Source organism: Tupaia chinensis, unplaced genomic scaffold, assembly GCF_000334495.1.
Source record: "Tupaia chinensis unplaced genomic scaffold, TupChi_1.0 Scaffold000211_1, whole genome shotgun sequence".
NCBI lineage: Eukaryota > Metazoa > Chordata > Mammalia > Scandentia > Tupaiidae > Tupaia > Tupaia belangeri.
This window is the reverse complement of record NW_006159686.1, coordinates 2,259,922-2,276,059: the sequence shown is the minus strand read 5'-3', so window position 1 is coordinate 2,276,059 and position 16,138 is coordinate 2,259,922. Positions and strand designations below refer to the sequence as shown.

The 16,138-nt window shown below is 55.5% G+C and overlaps 1 protein-coding gene across 1 annotated transcript in view; it reads left to right on the top strand.

Moving 5' to 3' along the window:
- The window catches only part of TMEM132C (transmembrane protein 132C), a 72,795-nt gene that overhangs the window by 52,201 nt on the left and 4,456 nt on the right, over positions 1-16,138 (top strand). The window contains exons 5-7 of the mRNA XM_027771378.1: positions 6,811-7,016; positions 8,707-8,980; positions 10,047-10,238. Of these exons, the coding sequence (XP_027627179.1) occupies positions 6,811-7,016; positions 8,707-8,980; positions 10,047-10,238 (672 nt within the window). The remainder of the gene's footprint in view (positions 1-6,810; positions 7,017-8,706; positions 8,981-10,046; positions 10,239-16,138) is intronic.

The following is a 16,138-nucleotide window of genomic DNA, read 5'->3' as shown; positions in this document are numbered from 1 at the left end:
AGTGCATGTTGGAAAAGCTGTACCAGATGGGCCCATGTGTCATCGGCCAGCCTGGGCCAGGCCTCAGTGTCCTCCCACCTCCCTGCCCAGGCCAGGTGCCCACCCAGCTCTGCCAGCCTGAGTGGACGGCCCCCCGCCCGCCGAGAGCCGCACACACGTCCCCGCCCGCGGTGTATACACTGTGCGCTGGTTAGAGTGTGCTTTATCACAGGCAGGTTTCTGCCCGGCCGTTTGAATTCTGTCTGGCTGTCACGGCAAGGGGCAGGGACTGAGAAGGTGGGGAAGGGGGTAGGCATTGTCTCTGAAATATCGCTCAGCCGGGCCTTTCCCTGCCTCCTGCTTTCTCCTCGTCTTGCTGAGATGTCAGGAAAGTAGTTAATGCGTGTTAATAACAAGGGAGCTGCTGCACCTGCACCACACACACCTGGGAGCGGAAGGCTCGAGTCCTGCCGCTGCGCACAGGGTGCCAGGTAAGCCAGTGGATCCCCAGGGCCAGCGGGACGCCACAGTCGAGAAAGGTGTCCCAGTGTCAAGTCTGGGTGAAGGTCACTCACACTGTGGCCACTTCAGGACAGGAGGTCCCACAGGGAGGCTCCCCACATCCTCTGGGCACCCCCTCACCCCTAACTCTGGGTTCAGGGCTCTGCCAATCCCTGCCATGCTCCCAGCCCTGCCAAGGACCTCTGCCTGGGAAGGAGAGAAATGAAAGTAAGATAAACAGAAGAATTAGGCTGGGGAAGGGAGGGGGAGAAAGTCACGGCAGTATCTTCACCCCACGTCTTAGCGCATGACAGTCAGCTGTGCTGTGTAACAAACAGCCCCGGTGCCCAGTGGGTTAAGACAGTCACCAGATTCTTGCTTATGCATTTGCGAGTCAGCAGACCCAGCAGAGCAGACCGCACTGCAGTCGGGCGTGGTAAGCTCCGCTGGGTCTGACTCTCACTGGCAGTCGGACTGTGGTGAGCTCCTAGCTCCCACTCTAGGACCCGCATGGAGAGATAGGAGCTGTTTTAGAGGAAGTCCTCGGGGCGAAGTTCACGGGCTGCAGAAATGCACACTTCTTAGCCTGGACTGATAAGCTGCCACTTCCACCTGAGTCCCCTGGCCAGAGCCAGCCACACAGGGAGTCCCAGCGCCACTGGAGGGGCAGGCCGGTCAGCACTACGGCGTTGGCGTCTGCGTGTCGGCCTGACCCGCTGGTACCAGCGGTGTGACCTTGGGCACCTTGGGCCTCCGTGCCTCCGTCTCCCGTGTGTAACGTGGATGTGCTCTGCGCTACGTCTGCCTCGTGTTTCGGACAAGGATCTGGTGAGCTGGTCCACGTGGACATTGAGGTGGCGCCCCGTCTCCTGCCGGCACGCAGCGCACGTTCCTGTTGTCACAGAGCGCGCAGCCCCCGAGGAAAGCCCGCCTCTGCGTGTGCACACGCGTACACGGGTGTGCCCGTGGCTGGACAGGGCGGGGTGGGGCGGGGTGCTAGGTGAGCAGGCAGCCGAGTGCCCACGTGCAGGGAGAACTTGCTGACCGACACCTGGGCACCCTCCCCACCGAGGCCACGTGTGGTTGCCTTGACAACAGTCTATGGGACGTGGAGACGGGTCTGGCGGCTGTTGTTTCCCGGCTGTTGGCGTGAAGAGATGATCTGCCCGGCCTTCTCCAGCACGCATTGCACCTGCCTGTCCACACAGGCTCGGGCGGCCCCTGGCAGGTTTCCTCTGTGTGTGCTGTGGTGGAAACACGCTATAAGAATAGAAATTAGCAAAATATTAAAATTGGCTACCAAAGCCCGACACAGCCACGATGGAGGGGAGACAGAGAAAGCACAGGCAGGAAGAGCAGGCCAGGAGGGAGCCGCCCCACCGAGGGTGAGGGGCTGCGGCCCAGCAGCCGGCCAGGGCCCACCCGGCCCCATTGTGGCCTGTGAGACCAGAACCACAGGGTGGGAAATTGGGGCGCTCGCAGGGTTCAGGCAGCCGGCAGAGTGGAGTGCCAAGGTTTTCTATGCTGGTGACAACTGTGCGTTTTAAAAATACCGTGTGAGTTACAAGCCTGACTCACATCCATCTCAGCATTCACTGGGCATCTCCTGTGTGCTAGGTTTGCGGCACTAGGTTTGTGGCACCGAAGGAGAGGACAGAGCCCGTCATCCAAGCTCACGTCCCAGTGAGGGGTTGAGTCAGAGCCCAAGCGGACAGAGGAAGTGCGGTGTGTCTGTTCGTGTGTCCGTGTGTCCGAGGGCGCTGGTAAGAGAGGAGGAAAGCAAGGAGTGGTGATGTCGCGGGAGGGCGATTGCAGACAGAGCAGAGGCAGGGGGTCTCTGAGACGCTGATGCTGAGCAGAGGCGAACCAGCCTGGCACCATTGTGGGGCGCCGCGCTGTGCAACGTGGGTACGGAGCCGCCTGCCTGGGCTCTGCCCGTCGGGTCCCAGTCCCACATGGCCTCCACCCAGACGTGACAGCGGGACCTCTAGAGGTGGTCCGATGTCCCCGGGGGCCATCACTGCCCAGTCGAGGTCCACCGGGTTAGAGACCTGAGGCCGTGAGGACGAACCCCGTAGAGGGCCGTGAGAAGATGCACAGCAGACGGAGCGGCAGGCGCGAAGGCCCTGAGGCGCACATGACTGGCACGTTCCTGGACCAGCCTGAGGCTGGAGGGTGGGGCGGAAACCGGGTAACCACTCGAGGACCTACCGTGCACAGCGGGGGAGCAGGGCATGCAGGGAGGGCATGCAGGGAGGACTGCTGCGGTCCCACGGCGACACCAGGGGGCAGCGGTGACAGCAGGGACAGCGGTGACAGCATTCCAGCCCTACGGCTACACCGAGGGAGACAGTGGTTACAGCATTCCGGCCCCACGGCTACACTGAGGGAGACAGTGGTTACAACATTCCGGCCCCACGGCTACACCAAGGGGTGACAGCAGTGACAGCATTCCGGCCCCACGGCTACACTGACGGGAGACAGCAGTGACAGCATTCCGTCCCCACGGCTACACCGAGGGAGACAGTGGTTACAGGATTCCGGCCCCACAGCTACACCGAGGGGAGACAGTGGTGACAGCGGTGACAGCATTCCGGCCCCACGGCTACACTGACGGGAGACAGCAGTGACAGCACTCCAGCTCAGCTATTACGAGGGGTGTGGGAGACACTGGGACAGCGTCTCCATTGTGGGCCCCAGACGGCAGGGAGCGTACGGGACAACTGCTTGGAAGTGGACCATGGCCCCACTGCAGGTGCTGAGCCTGATGCTCGAGGTGGGGCCCAGCAATCTGCCGGAAGACCTCCCGATGGTCGCCAAGCCTGAGAGCCCACCTGGCCAGAGGAGCACTCAGGCCAGGGTGCTGCTGGCCGGCAGGGGTTGACAGCAGACGCCTGTGCTTCCTCCTTGGGGAGTGTGTCCCCCAGGGACCAAGGCTCACATGACAACAGCATACAGAGGCCGACCGCATGTGCTGGATGGGAAACCCTGAGGCTCACCTGGACCCCACGCTGCATTCAGCCTCTAAATGCCAGGGCTGTGGGTTCCAGTGGTGGCCCTGCAGTGGGCAACCTGCCCACGAGGGAGACGATGCAGATTTCAAGAGACAACGCCAAGGACCGAAGGGGTTCCTGCAGAGCTTCCAGTCTCTCTGTGTGGACAAGCGGCTCATTGGTGACGCCACGGCTCCCAGGGCTCACCACTTAGGAGACAGATGTGTCCTGAGACGTCCCCAGACGTTTACGACGCCTTCAGGAGCAGCGGTGCCGACGGCGCGGGCGTGCCCAGCCACTCACACCCTTGGCGTTCCTCTTAATTATTCTAAATTCTGGAGCGGCCGGGCTCCCTCCCACCAGAGCTCAGAAAGGCAATAAATGAGGAAAGCCAATGGCCATAGATTACAACATTGGTCAAAGAAGCGATTGCTGATGTAGCTCTGGCTCGGCTACTATGCTAGTACCTGCCGGATCCAGGGCAGTGTTTACATGCTGATGACAAGTCTGGGACAGCAGCTTCAATGGTTTCCATCCTAATCAGCGCGCAGTTTCAGACTACTCCAGACTAGGAGTGACAAGGGCCATCCGCGTGTCCCTGCCCCCTCTCTCCCTGCCATCGTCCCCAGCAGATGGGAGACATTGTCCCAGCCCAGCCCCTCCAGCTGCCCTCCAAACAGACACGCGAGGTGAGGATGAAAATCGGGCCAGAGCAGCCATCGATGTTCCCACAAGCTGGGGAGTTCTGGGCAGTTCTGGGCACTCCTTACTCAGCTCCGGGTGCTATTTGGCCGTCCAGAGGCCGCAGAAGGGGACCCTGCTCCTCGCAGAGTACGTACGTGATGTAGCCAAAGGCAGATACGCAGATCAACGATCACAGCGCGGCGGTAAGGGCCCAGTGGGGGTCCGTGAGTGACTTCATTAACCCTGGCTTAGCTACAGCGCATGGGGGGGGCTTTCTCCAGCTGAGTCCGCTTTATGTGTGCTCCCACGGGGGACCCACACAGCTCTCCGCACCACCTGAGAGCCCTCTCGAAGCTTCTGGAGTAGCTTCCGGTGTTTCTGCTGCCTTTAGCTTAGTCTCAGCTAAGTCTCCCATTGTGTCTCCCACCCCAGGAACCTAATGGCTGTCCTGGAGCAGACATGGCCGTGAAGAGAGAGTGCCATTCATCTGCCCCTGCGTCCCTGTGCTCGTCTCCACTCACACGCCCACCCTCCTGTGGACTGTCCGACTACTCCTCTATCCGCCCTTCTCCATCTGTCTGTCCATCCGGCCACCTGTGTATCCATCTCTCCATCCGCCTCCCTCTCCATTCCTCTGTCCCTCCATCCACCCCTCCCACTATTCTTCCATCCCTCCCTCCCTCCACCCCTCCATCCTCCCATCCATCTGGCTGTCTGTACCTCTCTCTCCTCCCATCCCTCCCTCCACCCCTCTATCCTTCCTCCCATCCCTCCCTCCACCCCTCTCTCTCCCCTCCCATCCCTCCCTCCACCCCTCTATCCTTCCTCCCACCCCTCCCTCCATCCTCCCACCCGTCTGGCCGCCTGTACCTCTCTCTCCCCTCCCACCCATCCATCCATGCTAGGCCCACGTTGCAGAGTTCCTGCTTCGTGAGCAGCTGCTGTAAGGAGCCAAGAGATCAAAAATGACTACGACATACTTTTTGCCTTCAAGGACTTTGCCGCCCAGTAGGTGATGTGGCCACATGGGGACGCTTTAAATCGCAGCCCGTAAAGATGGCTACGCGAGGCAGGTCGTACTGTTTCCTGTAACTCAACCTGGTTTCTATTTTCAGTTCAATAGAGTGGCAGAGACAGAATCCCAGTCTAATTTCCAGACTTCGCTTCTGCTGCAGCCTAAGAGGAGGGGGCTTCTCGTCTAGTCTTCTGTTCGCAGTGGGAGGCGGGCCTGCAATATTGGCCACGGTGCCCTGGCCTCCTCTGCAGTGGCCCTTGCTGCTGTCCACGTGGCCCCTTCCTGTCTGCTCGAGAACGCAGGCATCTTTGTCTGCTGGTTCTTCGCAGGCTGGGAATGCCCGAGGGGGCTGTGCGACGTTTGTCTTTGCACACAAAGCGGATGTTCACAGGCCTGCTGCCTATCTGCATGCTCTCCTGTCTACCCACCTGTCCCTCTTCTGAAGCAGCACTCTGCTCCAGGAGGGGGGACAAGACATACGTGGTATCTTGGAAGTTCATGAAAATGCATAGTACGAAATACGATGCATGCAGGACCAGCAGATGGCGTAATGCCACGTCGCTGGACTCCTATATAGTCGACCACAGTTCGAGTCCCAGACCTGGCGGCTTAAACTCTCGCTAGGCACGTGTGCATGTGTGCCCAAGATCCCTAGAGGAGAATGGAGGGGCAGAGATTGTGGCGTGGCCATCCCCCTGGAGGATGATTTCTTGCTTTTTGTCTCTCTCTCTCTGGTGAGTGCATGCGCCCTATAGAAAAAAATAAATAAATAACCTCTCCAGGAAAAAAGATGCATGAATTTCAAAAGTTTCTGCATCGAAGTAAGTTCACACTTGAATTCCAGTTCCCCACCAATTTTGATGTCCTGTCATATGGGGAAGGCATTCACAGGTCAGTAGTCACTAGTCTGATTCTGCCATTCGCATAATAAATGACAAACGCGAAAATACACGGGCACTTCCCGGGTCACAGAAGGCACGCCCCCGGGCCCTGATCTCAGCCAGGCCCAGCACACAGAGGTGAGATGTGCCCCAGAGAGGGGTGGCAGGTGCCAAGGCCTGGTGTCCTGGGGACACAGCAGGACTGTGCGGACAGGGGAGGCACTGCAGGGCCGCTCCATTGTTGGAGGCTGTCTGGGGTGAGACGTGGGTGAGCCCTCTTTCTGAGAAGATGCTAGCCTGGGGCTCCCCTGGCAGCCACACCGCAGACCCTCGGCCCACCAGGTCTCGGCCACAGCTGCAGTTCTGTGCGGGTTCACGCTGACTCCTTGACTGCAGGGTCACCTCAAGCTGGTGTTTGCATTATCTCAGGCACAGACAGCCCCACCCAGTGGGAGAGGGGAGCTGATAGAGCATGTCCCTGACTTCTGTCCCTCAGGAGGACAAGGCTTGAGGTCGAAAGGCCTGATGGTCACAGCAGCAGGCTCCAAAATGCCTCTTCCTACTGGCTTCTCAGTCTGCTCTCTCCTTTCCCTGTGGGCACTTCTCACTTCAACTGGCTGCACTAAACCCTTGTCTCAAGCTCTGCCTTGGGACGACCTGAATTAAGCATGTGTGCTTTGCAAGAGGGTCAGACGGCCAAAGAAGGGTGGTCTCCAGGACAGCAAGAACTTCCCACCCTCCTCCCCTTGCTTTGCAGGTGTCCGACCGCTGCGACTACGTCTTTGTCAATGGCAAGGAGGTGACGGGCAAGGCGGACGCGGTCGTGAACTTCACGTACCAGTACCTGAGCGCCCCCCTTCACATCACCGTGTGGGTGCCCCGGCTGCCCCTGCAGATCGACGTCTCTGACACGGAGCTCAGCCAGATTAAGGGCTGGAGGGTCCCCATCGTGGCCAGTAAGAGGTGAGTGTAAGGATGGGCGAATGCCATGGGGCTGCAGCCTGGGGTGGCGAGACCTGGAGCCCCGAGGGGAAGGGCTGTGTATTGAGGACAGAGAACAGCGGGGGTCGGGCGCACCAGGTGTGTCTGACGGAGAACACTGCCGCAGCCCCAAGCCCTTCTGTGCTCATTCTTTTCCAGAGAAGGCAAAGCCGTGGCTTCAGCTGTGGAGCACCTGGCGTCCTGCATCTCGCGGTTCTAACGAGGCTCTCCTGGCCCGCCCTGGCTGACGCTCAGGTGTCTTCTGTCTGTAAACCCAGCAGATTATGTCTATGTTTAGAGCTTTCGCGTGCCCTGCAGCGTCAGCACAAAGACCACATCTGCTTTAAGGTGCTCCCTGCTCCACGGAGCCAGAAGAACATCTATTTACTGAGCTCAGTGCTACAGGGGTCACCCGGGACTCGGCACGTGGCAGGTGTACTGTGATCAGAACTCGTCCACCCCCTAAATCCTGGCCACCCTCTGAGGAGGCCGTGGCTCCAGGATCACCCAGCCAGGCCCGAGCCTGCTAAACCACACGTCTCACTGCCCCTGGCTGTTTGCTTCAGCTATGGCAGGCTGTCTCCTCAAAGCAGCTCTCCCGAGTGGCAAGAGAGAAGTAATTCATTTTTCTAGTCCTCAGGGAATTCGGAGTTTGGTTTATTTTTTCTAAGTTAAAAGCAGAGTCCTCGTCTTGCGTTTTATGAATATCTATAAGCTCGAGATGCTCTGTGCGGATCAAATCGTTGGACGGAATTTCATTGCACTTACCTGGCCCGTGGGGCGACCGCTCAGGGACCAGGCTCTGATGTGCCCGCGCAAGCCGGGATTGCTGCGTCTCAGTCGGGGTGACGTTCTCAGCTCTGTGACACCCAGGCGTGTCAGCTAAGTAAGAACTGCTGCTGAGTTCCCAGATTCCTGCCTGAAATTCTCCATCTCAACCACCAGGGCTATTATGTGGGGGGTCAGCAGGGCACCAGGGCTTCTTGCATCGTAAGAATGAACCAGGGTACGCCTGACGCAGAGTAACTGCAGCGACGAGATGCCAGCCCTATTTCTAGAACAGGAAAGACTCTGAGCTGATCAGGGAGGACAGTCAGGAGTCTAGCTGGTCCTTCCAGCCACAGAGGCCAGGGCTGGGGTTTGGTCCACACCCCTGAGAAGGCAGAGCTGACTTGCTGGGCTCCAACCCAAGCCCTGCACTCCCCAAGCTGTGAGTGCCTGGGCAATCCACCCAACCTCTCTGCCTTAGTTCCCTCACGTGGACACGAGAATAGTTACAGGCTTCCTTACCGTGTGTGAGATTAAAGAGTTCGCGCGTGGGAGACCTGCCACAGCTCAAGCATTTAATAGTTATCTCCGATTGAACTTTCTACAGAATGTTCCAGAACTGCTCCTTCCGATGTGTGCTGGCACACAGCTATGAAATACTGCAAGTGTTGCCAGTGTGAGCAAGAGGTGGAATTTTCTGATTTATTTTGTTTGCATTCATTTAAATCACGCTTTTCAGGGCCACGCGGAGCTCGAGGTCCCTAATGAAACGGTGCGGACTAGCTTCAGTCTTACGCCCCCGTGGTCCTGAGCGTGGCCTCCTCGAGGTTGAGGTGGTGCCTGTCTGTCTCAGACATGCCCGTGAGTCCTCTGCCCGGGTCTGAGTCTCCCTTCTTTCCCTAAGGCCCACTCGAGAGAGCGAGGATGAGGATGAGGATGAACGGAGAGGCCGGGGCTGCACCCTGCAGTTCCAGCATGCCACCGTGCGGGTCCTCACCCAGTTCGTGTCTGAGGGCACCGGTCCCTGGGGCCAGCTGAGCCACCTGCTCAGTCCCGACTGGCAGTTCGACATCACCCACCTGGTGGCCGACTTCCTGAAGTTGGAGGAGCCTCATGTCGCCACGCTGCGGGACAGCAGGGTCCTGGTCGGGCGGGAGGTTGGCATGACGACCATCCAGGTAAGAGGTGGGCACCTGTGGCCCCAGGCAGGCTCATGGGTGGGCAGGCATGGGGCTGGGTTCATGATGGCTGCAGCTGGCAGGATGAGACCAGCTTCTTCCAAACTGAATTGAGAAGGGGGGCTAGATGCTCCTGGCTTGCTCACAGAACCCCTCTCAGCTCTGCCTCCTCCAACCCACCACCCCCAATGCTCCCCACACACCTCAGGTTCTCCCTCCTTGGACCCACCTTCTGGGCTTGTTCCTGCTTCACCATCCTAGCAATGACCTCCTCCGTACCGCTCCCCCATCAGCAGGTGAAGAGCCTGGGTCCTTCCTCTCAGGCTTCCTCTCCCTCAGTCCCCATCCTCCCGCTGTTTATCTACTCACGGACTCTCCTTGAACCCCGCCACCTCCTGTGCTCAAGGAAGCATATGGAATGGTAGGGTTTCAGGAGAGGAGACCACAGTGTGTGGGTGGCCTTTTCCTCAGCCTCTCACGTCCCTCTTACTGACTCCTCCCTTCCGGAGTATCATCCTGGATTCTGGCACCACACACGCCATCACTGGTCCATTTGTGTCATTTCCTTGCAAGCCCACGTGGGGCTTGGGCGATGAAGCAGAAAGCCGTGTTTCAGCAGAGGAAATGTCATAATGCGGGGGGAGGAGTTCACACCAGCTCATCCCAAGATTTGTCTGGAGCTTGAGATGGACCACACAGAGTCAGGTGACGTGCAACTTCTCATGAGCTTCGGCAGCGGACCACAGTACGGTTAACCAGGTTGTGCACTGCACAGAGGCACGAGGGTCCCTCATTTAAGTGGGAGGGGTCATTCCCTTTTAAAGCCAGAATGGATTTTAATAATTATTTCCGGTTTTCAGCAGACAGAACTAAAATGTCTTGGGGAAGGAGTGGCTTTATCTGACTCACTAAGGCAGAGTGTGGCCCATGCTCATGGTGAAGCACGGTGTGACTCCTTCGCTATGTGCTCTGGGCCTCAGGCTTGTTGGGAGATGTGGTGCTGGGAAAGTTCCTGCTTCCGGAGACCGGAGTGATGGACTCCTCTTATGCCCTGCCACTCCCACAGGTCTTGTCCCCACTGTCCGACTCTATTCTGGCAGAGAAGACGGTGACCGTGTTAGATGACAAAGTATCAGTGACAGACGTGGCTGTCCAGCTGGTGGCTGGGCTATCTGTCACCCTCCACCCCAACACAGAGAACAGCAAGGCCATCACAGCTGTGGCCACAGCAGAGGAGCTGTTGAGGAAGCACAAACAGGTAGGAGCCAAATGCCAGGTCGCACTGTGCCCGGCCCAGCTGTAGGGGAGGGTGGAGGGGCTCCAGGACCAAGTTATCAGAACCATGTCCAGAATGGAGGCCTGTTGTTGGAGACAAAGGTGCTCATCTCATCTACATTGCTTTTGGACGACAGAGACCATGCCTGAATTTATGCATCAGCTCCTCACCAGGTCTCCCAACTGCCATTCTTACTCTCCTCCACTCTTCTCATTTCTCAAGAGCAGAGGCAGCTTTTAAACCATAAATTAGATCCTAAATTTCACTGGCTTAAAATGCTCCAATAACCTTCTATTAAGGAGAGATTATATGTCTTCAACCTCTCACAAGGTCCTAAGTAATAGAGCCTCTGCCTAAAACTCTGATCTGATCTTCTCCAACTCTCAGCCTCTCTCAGTTCATTTTAGGCAAACACCCTCACACCTTGAGCTTTTTTATGAGGCTTATGATTGCTGTTTCTTTGCCTGGAACACATCACCTTCTTCTCACCTCTGAGCATTGCCTTTCATTTTCAGACCCAGCTGTGATATCACCTCAGAAATGCCTTCCCTTACAGTCCTAAGTCCAGTTCCTACCAGCCTTATTTTATTTCCTTCATTGTATTTGCTATTGTCTGAAATCATTTACTTATGTACAGCGAGGAATATGTTCCAAGACTCCCAGTGAATGCCTGACAGTACTGAATCCTAAATACACTGTTGTTTCCATACACTCATAGCCATGATTAAGTTTAACTTATATGTTGAACATGGTAAGAGATGAACAGCCACTAATAAGATGGAAAAATGATTAAGTATAAGTAGTAAAAGTTGTGCACATGTGCTCTGTCTCTCACTCAGCATACCACATTGTATGTACCGTATTCATTCATTTTTGGACTGTGATGGGTTATGGGTAACTGAAAGTACAGACAGCACACAGTGGATAAAGGAGACCAACTCTTGTATGTATGTATGTATGTATGTATGTATGTATTTATTGTATGAATTCTTATTTACATTTAGTCATTGTACATCTTCATAGCATACAATATGGTTTTTCAATGCATGCATGCAGTGCATGTCAGTTGAGTCAAAGATATTACTATATACATCATCCACAGAAGACAAGCACTCTGCTCATGCCCTATCCCTAGTGCCTACCCCAGTGCTAGCCCCTGTAAGTCCCAGTAAACACTGGTTAAGTGAGTGAATGACTCTCAGAGCTGGGAGGGAAGGCAGGAAACTGAAAGCAAGGAGGGAAACATAACCTGCATCTCACAACCAGGACGAGATCCTCCCACCTTGATAACCTGCACAGCTGTCTGCTCTGCCTGCATGACCTTCTACTCTGGTGCTATAGTTAGGGTCATGCCTGTGAGAAGAGGGTAGACTTAGGAGCTGGAATGTAGGACAGTGTCACAGTTCTGTCCTTCACCACCTAGGTGATCTTGGGCACCTATGTCTCAGTCCTGAAAGAGAGAGTAATAACACGTAATTTAAAGAGTCCTTTGGGAGTTCAATTAGGACTTGCTATGTTGATGCGGAAGCAGCGGCTGCTATGGAGGGGTGCCATGTCAGTAGGAGGTTCTTCCATGAGGACAGGGTCATTATCACCAGCTAGTGAAGACATGTGGGACCTTGCATGCTCCACTGGAACATGCATCTCTGTTCAGAGTGCTCTGCTCCCAACCCCAGCATATTGCTGAGGAAGCTGGAATTAGATCTGCACCATGGACAGGTGGAGGAGCTGCCCTCCCGTGGCTGGGACCACAGGCAGCAACAGGGGACTATAGCCCTCTGACATCCAGGAGTGGGAACATGTTGATAGTGTTCCAAAGAGGAGGCATGATGATGGAAACCGCGCAAGTAATAGGCAAGGGGGCTGGCCTGTGGCAATGCCTGGGAGCTTTTGCTTCTAGGGAGACTGGAAACCCAGCTGCCATGCAAGCATTCAGTACAGTTCAAGGACTGCAAACTCAGCTGCCCACAGGGGCGGGGATAGTAGCATAAATGAGTAAGGCAGGCTGCATGGAATCCGTGGTCACCTGTCCAAGCAGTGGGATCTGAGATGAACCAGAGCAGTGATAGCAGGACACAGGGCTACATAAGCTAGCTAACGCTGCGTAACAACTTGCTGTGAGCTTAGAAACCTAAAACAACACCCACTCATTCACTCACAGCCCCGGAGTGGGCTCAGCTGGGTTCCATGCTCAGAGCGTCCCAGGGCTGAAGTCAAGGTATCAAGTGGCTGGGTTCTGATCAGGAGGCTCTGGGAATAGTCTGCCTCCACCCTTATTATGTCATCGGTGGGAACTAGTTGTTCTGTTGCGTGATAGAGGTCCTGTTTCATTATTAGTTATTGGCTGGGAGCCTCTCTGGGTTCCCTGAGTCCACACACTTTCCTTCTCACTCCCAACCCCATTCCCCATTCCCATCTTCCTCAAAACCAGCAGCAGTGCATAGCAATGCTTCCACTCTTGCTGACTTCTCCTACTGCCCCGGCCAGAGAGATCTCTTTGCTTTTGAGGGCTTGCGTGACGTCACTGGACCAATCCAGATGGTCCAGGAAGATCGTCCCACCCTGAGGTCAGCCATACCTTGCATCGTATGAAACCATGAGAGCTAGCGCTCCCATCCAGTGCCCAGGTGCTCGGGCTTCGAGTGGGTCACCTGGGCAGGGCCACCTAGCAGAGTTGCCCACCACAAGGACACCATGGCCACCGGCCTTTGTTTCAGAGCCTCAGGAGGAGAGACCTAAGTGCAATCAGGCCCACATGCTGCCCTGGCTTCTCATGTCCTCTCCTAGGGGTGGGGAGTTGACGTCATCTTTCTGGTTTATAAAGAGCAGAGTAAGAGAAGCAGAAAGGAGTGGGGAAGTGAAAGCCTAAAGCCCGAAGCTATTTGCTGAGAGCAGGTAATTAATTAGGGTGGACTATAGGCATTGCAACCTCCCTGGCATGGGGCAAGGCCACCGTCCCCACCTGACGTAGCCCATCTGTCTTCATCAGCTGACGGTAATTGGAGGAGCCCAGCACCGACTCAGGGGGATTTATGGGTGTCGCTGGTGCGATTTGCAAACAAGCCTCTTGAAAGGATAGAGCTCTAAATCATTCCTGGGCATGTGCTATTTTAAGTCATTCAAAATTTCTCATCTTTGGGGATGTGTGTTGGCTTCTCCTGATAGAAAGCCGTGTTCCAGCCTCACCATAATGAGCCGATGGAAGGACTTAGTCTCCATCACACAGCAGGGAATGATGGAGATGGATTTTGGCAAGCCTGCTGTGTTCTGAGGTTTTAATTCCAATTGCCTGCCATTCAGAGGTCTTGTTTTATGTTAACTCCTTTCTCTATCTAAAGTTTGTGAAGAAAAATTAATTCAGGATGAAAAGACAGCTAGGATGAACGAATGAACTCGCACTCTGCGAACAGTTTCATTTCAGCCCTTGGTGCACAGGAGGCTGTTACCTTGTTCATGATGTTTTTCACTTTGAAATGCAAAATCAGGACGCGCTTACACCAATGAATATGAGGGCCATAGCATGTATGTTCCCCTGTGTCTCAATTGCTTTAAAAAAAAAACTGTGATAGAAAAACAAAATGAAGAATCACTCATTTGGTTTAACGTTAGAAAAGGGCTTGTCAGCAGATGTGGCAGAGACAAGGATGGGACCTGCATTACTGAGCCAGACCATCCGTCTCGGTTTCAGCTCCCCGAGAAGCTGAGCCTGAGACAAGGATTAAGTGCAAACGCCTTATCTGGGCAACGAAAGGAACTGCTTTAGGAGAGTTGGCGAGTAATGCAGGAAGGAAAGGTGGCCAGGATTACGTACTCAGCCCCCACAGAGGAAAGCTGCAGTTTGAGTTTGCTGTGGAGACTCTCAACCAGTCTAGAAGCAGCAAGAAGAGACATTGCATGGGAGGGCCAAGGGGGCTGGAGTAAGCATAGCAGCTCCCGCTAGTCATTCATTGAGGACCGTCTGTGGAAAGTAGGACTTCCTTGGCACTCTGGCTACAGACCGGACCTGAATGGGCAGATACTTACAGATACGGAATGGGCAGACACTTACAGAGAGCTTCAGAAACTCGATTTCCATACACTCTCACCACTCCTCAGAGCCGCCAGAGGTTGCTCCGGGCCCTCCATTGCAAGTGACAGAGCCCCAGCTCGAACTGGCCTGAAGAGACAGTAGAATGTGTCAACTATGCCCGGGCTTTGCATCTTCAGGCATAGCTGGATCCAGATGCTCAAATAGTATCATCAAGATATTTTGATTACGGGTATTTTCCTGCAGTTATGGCGTACCTGAGTCAGTACGGTGTTGAGCGCCGCTGTCTCCGCTGTTCTTTCCCTCGGGATCTCCTATCCAGGACAGAGTCTCGCTCTCTCCACTCCTGGTTGTGTGTGTCCTGGCTTTCACATGTCTTCAGGATTCTATGTTGAGTAAATGTGTTGGCTTATTTCCCGGTGCACCCGTCCTGCCCTCAGACGCGCCTGATCTGCTGTGTAGGCCGCCCGTGGAGCGATCGATTTCGGTGGCTGCGTTCTTCATCTCCAGGAACTCTGCCACGTTCCGCACACCTCCCTGCTCTCTCCCATCACGCCTGCTCTTGCAACGTGGCCCTCCTTTCATTTCTTTTTAGCAATTTTATTTCATAGGTATTAGTGGGCTGCTTTTTGTTCTGTTTTGTAGTTTTATTTTGATTCTTCCGTTACCTCAAACACTAGCCTGCTCATCATCCTATGCCTTTTTTTTATTTAGGGATTTTCATTATAGGCCACTTGTGCTCCTGGGACAGACAGAGACAGAGAGACACGCAGTGAGAAATCGCCTCCCCCCGGGGAGAGAGATGGCCACACCACAGTTCCTTCTTCTCCACTCTCCTCTGGGGATTTTGGGAACGTGCACACACACGCCTGACATGAGTTTTAAGCTGTCAGGTCTGGGACTCAAACCACAGGTGGTCACATGGGAGTCCAGCGCCTTAACTGCTGTGCCACCGTAACTCTCTCTATAGGTGAGTTATTAAAGTCTCCATCTGTCAGTGGAGACTTCCCACCTATAGGCTGTACTTTTTTATCATAAGCTCCTCTTGGCTTGTCCTGTTCCCAAGGACTTCCCCCACAGCTGGCGTTTCATTTCCGGGGGCTCAGCTTCCAGCAAGTTTCCTGGCAATCCCTGCTCCATGGGGTGAAACCCCACACTGCAGTGAGGACTCGATTTCTGGGGGCCGGCTTCCACCAGCACTCTGAGCACAGACAAGCAAGGTCGCTATGTCTCAGCAAACAGAATCAGGCCTCACTGGCAGATGGAGGGTGGACGTGGCCAGACAGCACCCCGAGGGTGGGCAGCCCGGCAGGCGTGGGGTGAGGGCTGTTTGCACAGTTGCACTTCCTCGGCAAAGGCCAAACTGGAGCGACCGGTAGGGCTGGTTGGGGGCTCTGGCAATAGCTTCTCTCAGGGTCTCTAGCATAGTGGTTGAGGACCCTGCCTCTTGGTACTCACAGGCCTGGGAGCACACGTCCTAACTTCTCCTTAGGAGAGTATAACCATGCCTACTCCCTGAAAGGGGAGGGACTGCATCGTGTGAGCACCCATGGCCCTGAGTCCTGGTCCATGCCCCACGGAGATCAGCTCTGCTGAGAGCCCTGGGGACCACGACCCACACTCCTCCTTCACCTTGCTCTGTCCTGGATGCTGAAGTTCTGGCACTGCCGAGACTGCTCTGGGAGGGCCCACTCTGGGGGCAAACTGAAGTGTCTGTAGCTAACAGGATCCCACTTTCCCAGTGCTGCTGTCCGGCCCCGCCTCCCTGGGGCTGTGCCGTCGCTTGGCCCAGTCCTCCCCGGGGCTGTGCTGTTGGCTGGCCCTGCCTCCCTGGGGCTGTGCCATTGGCGGGGGG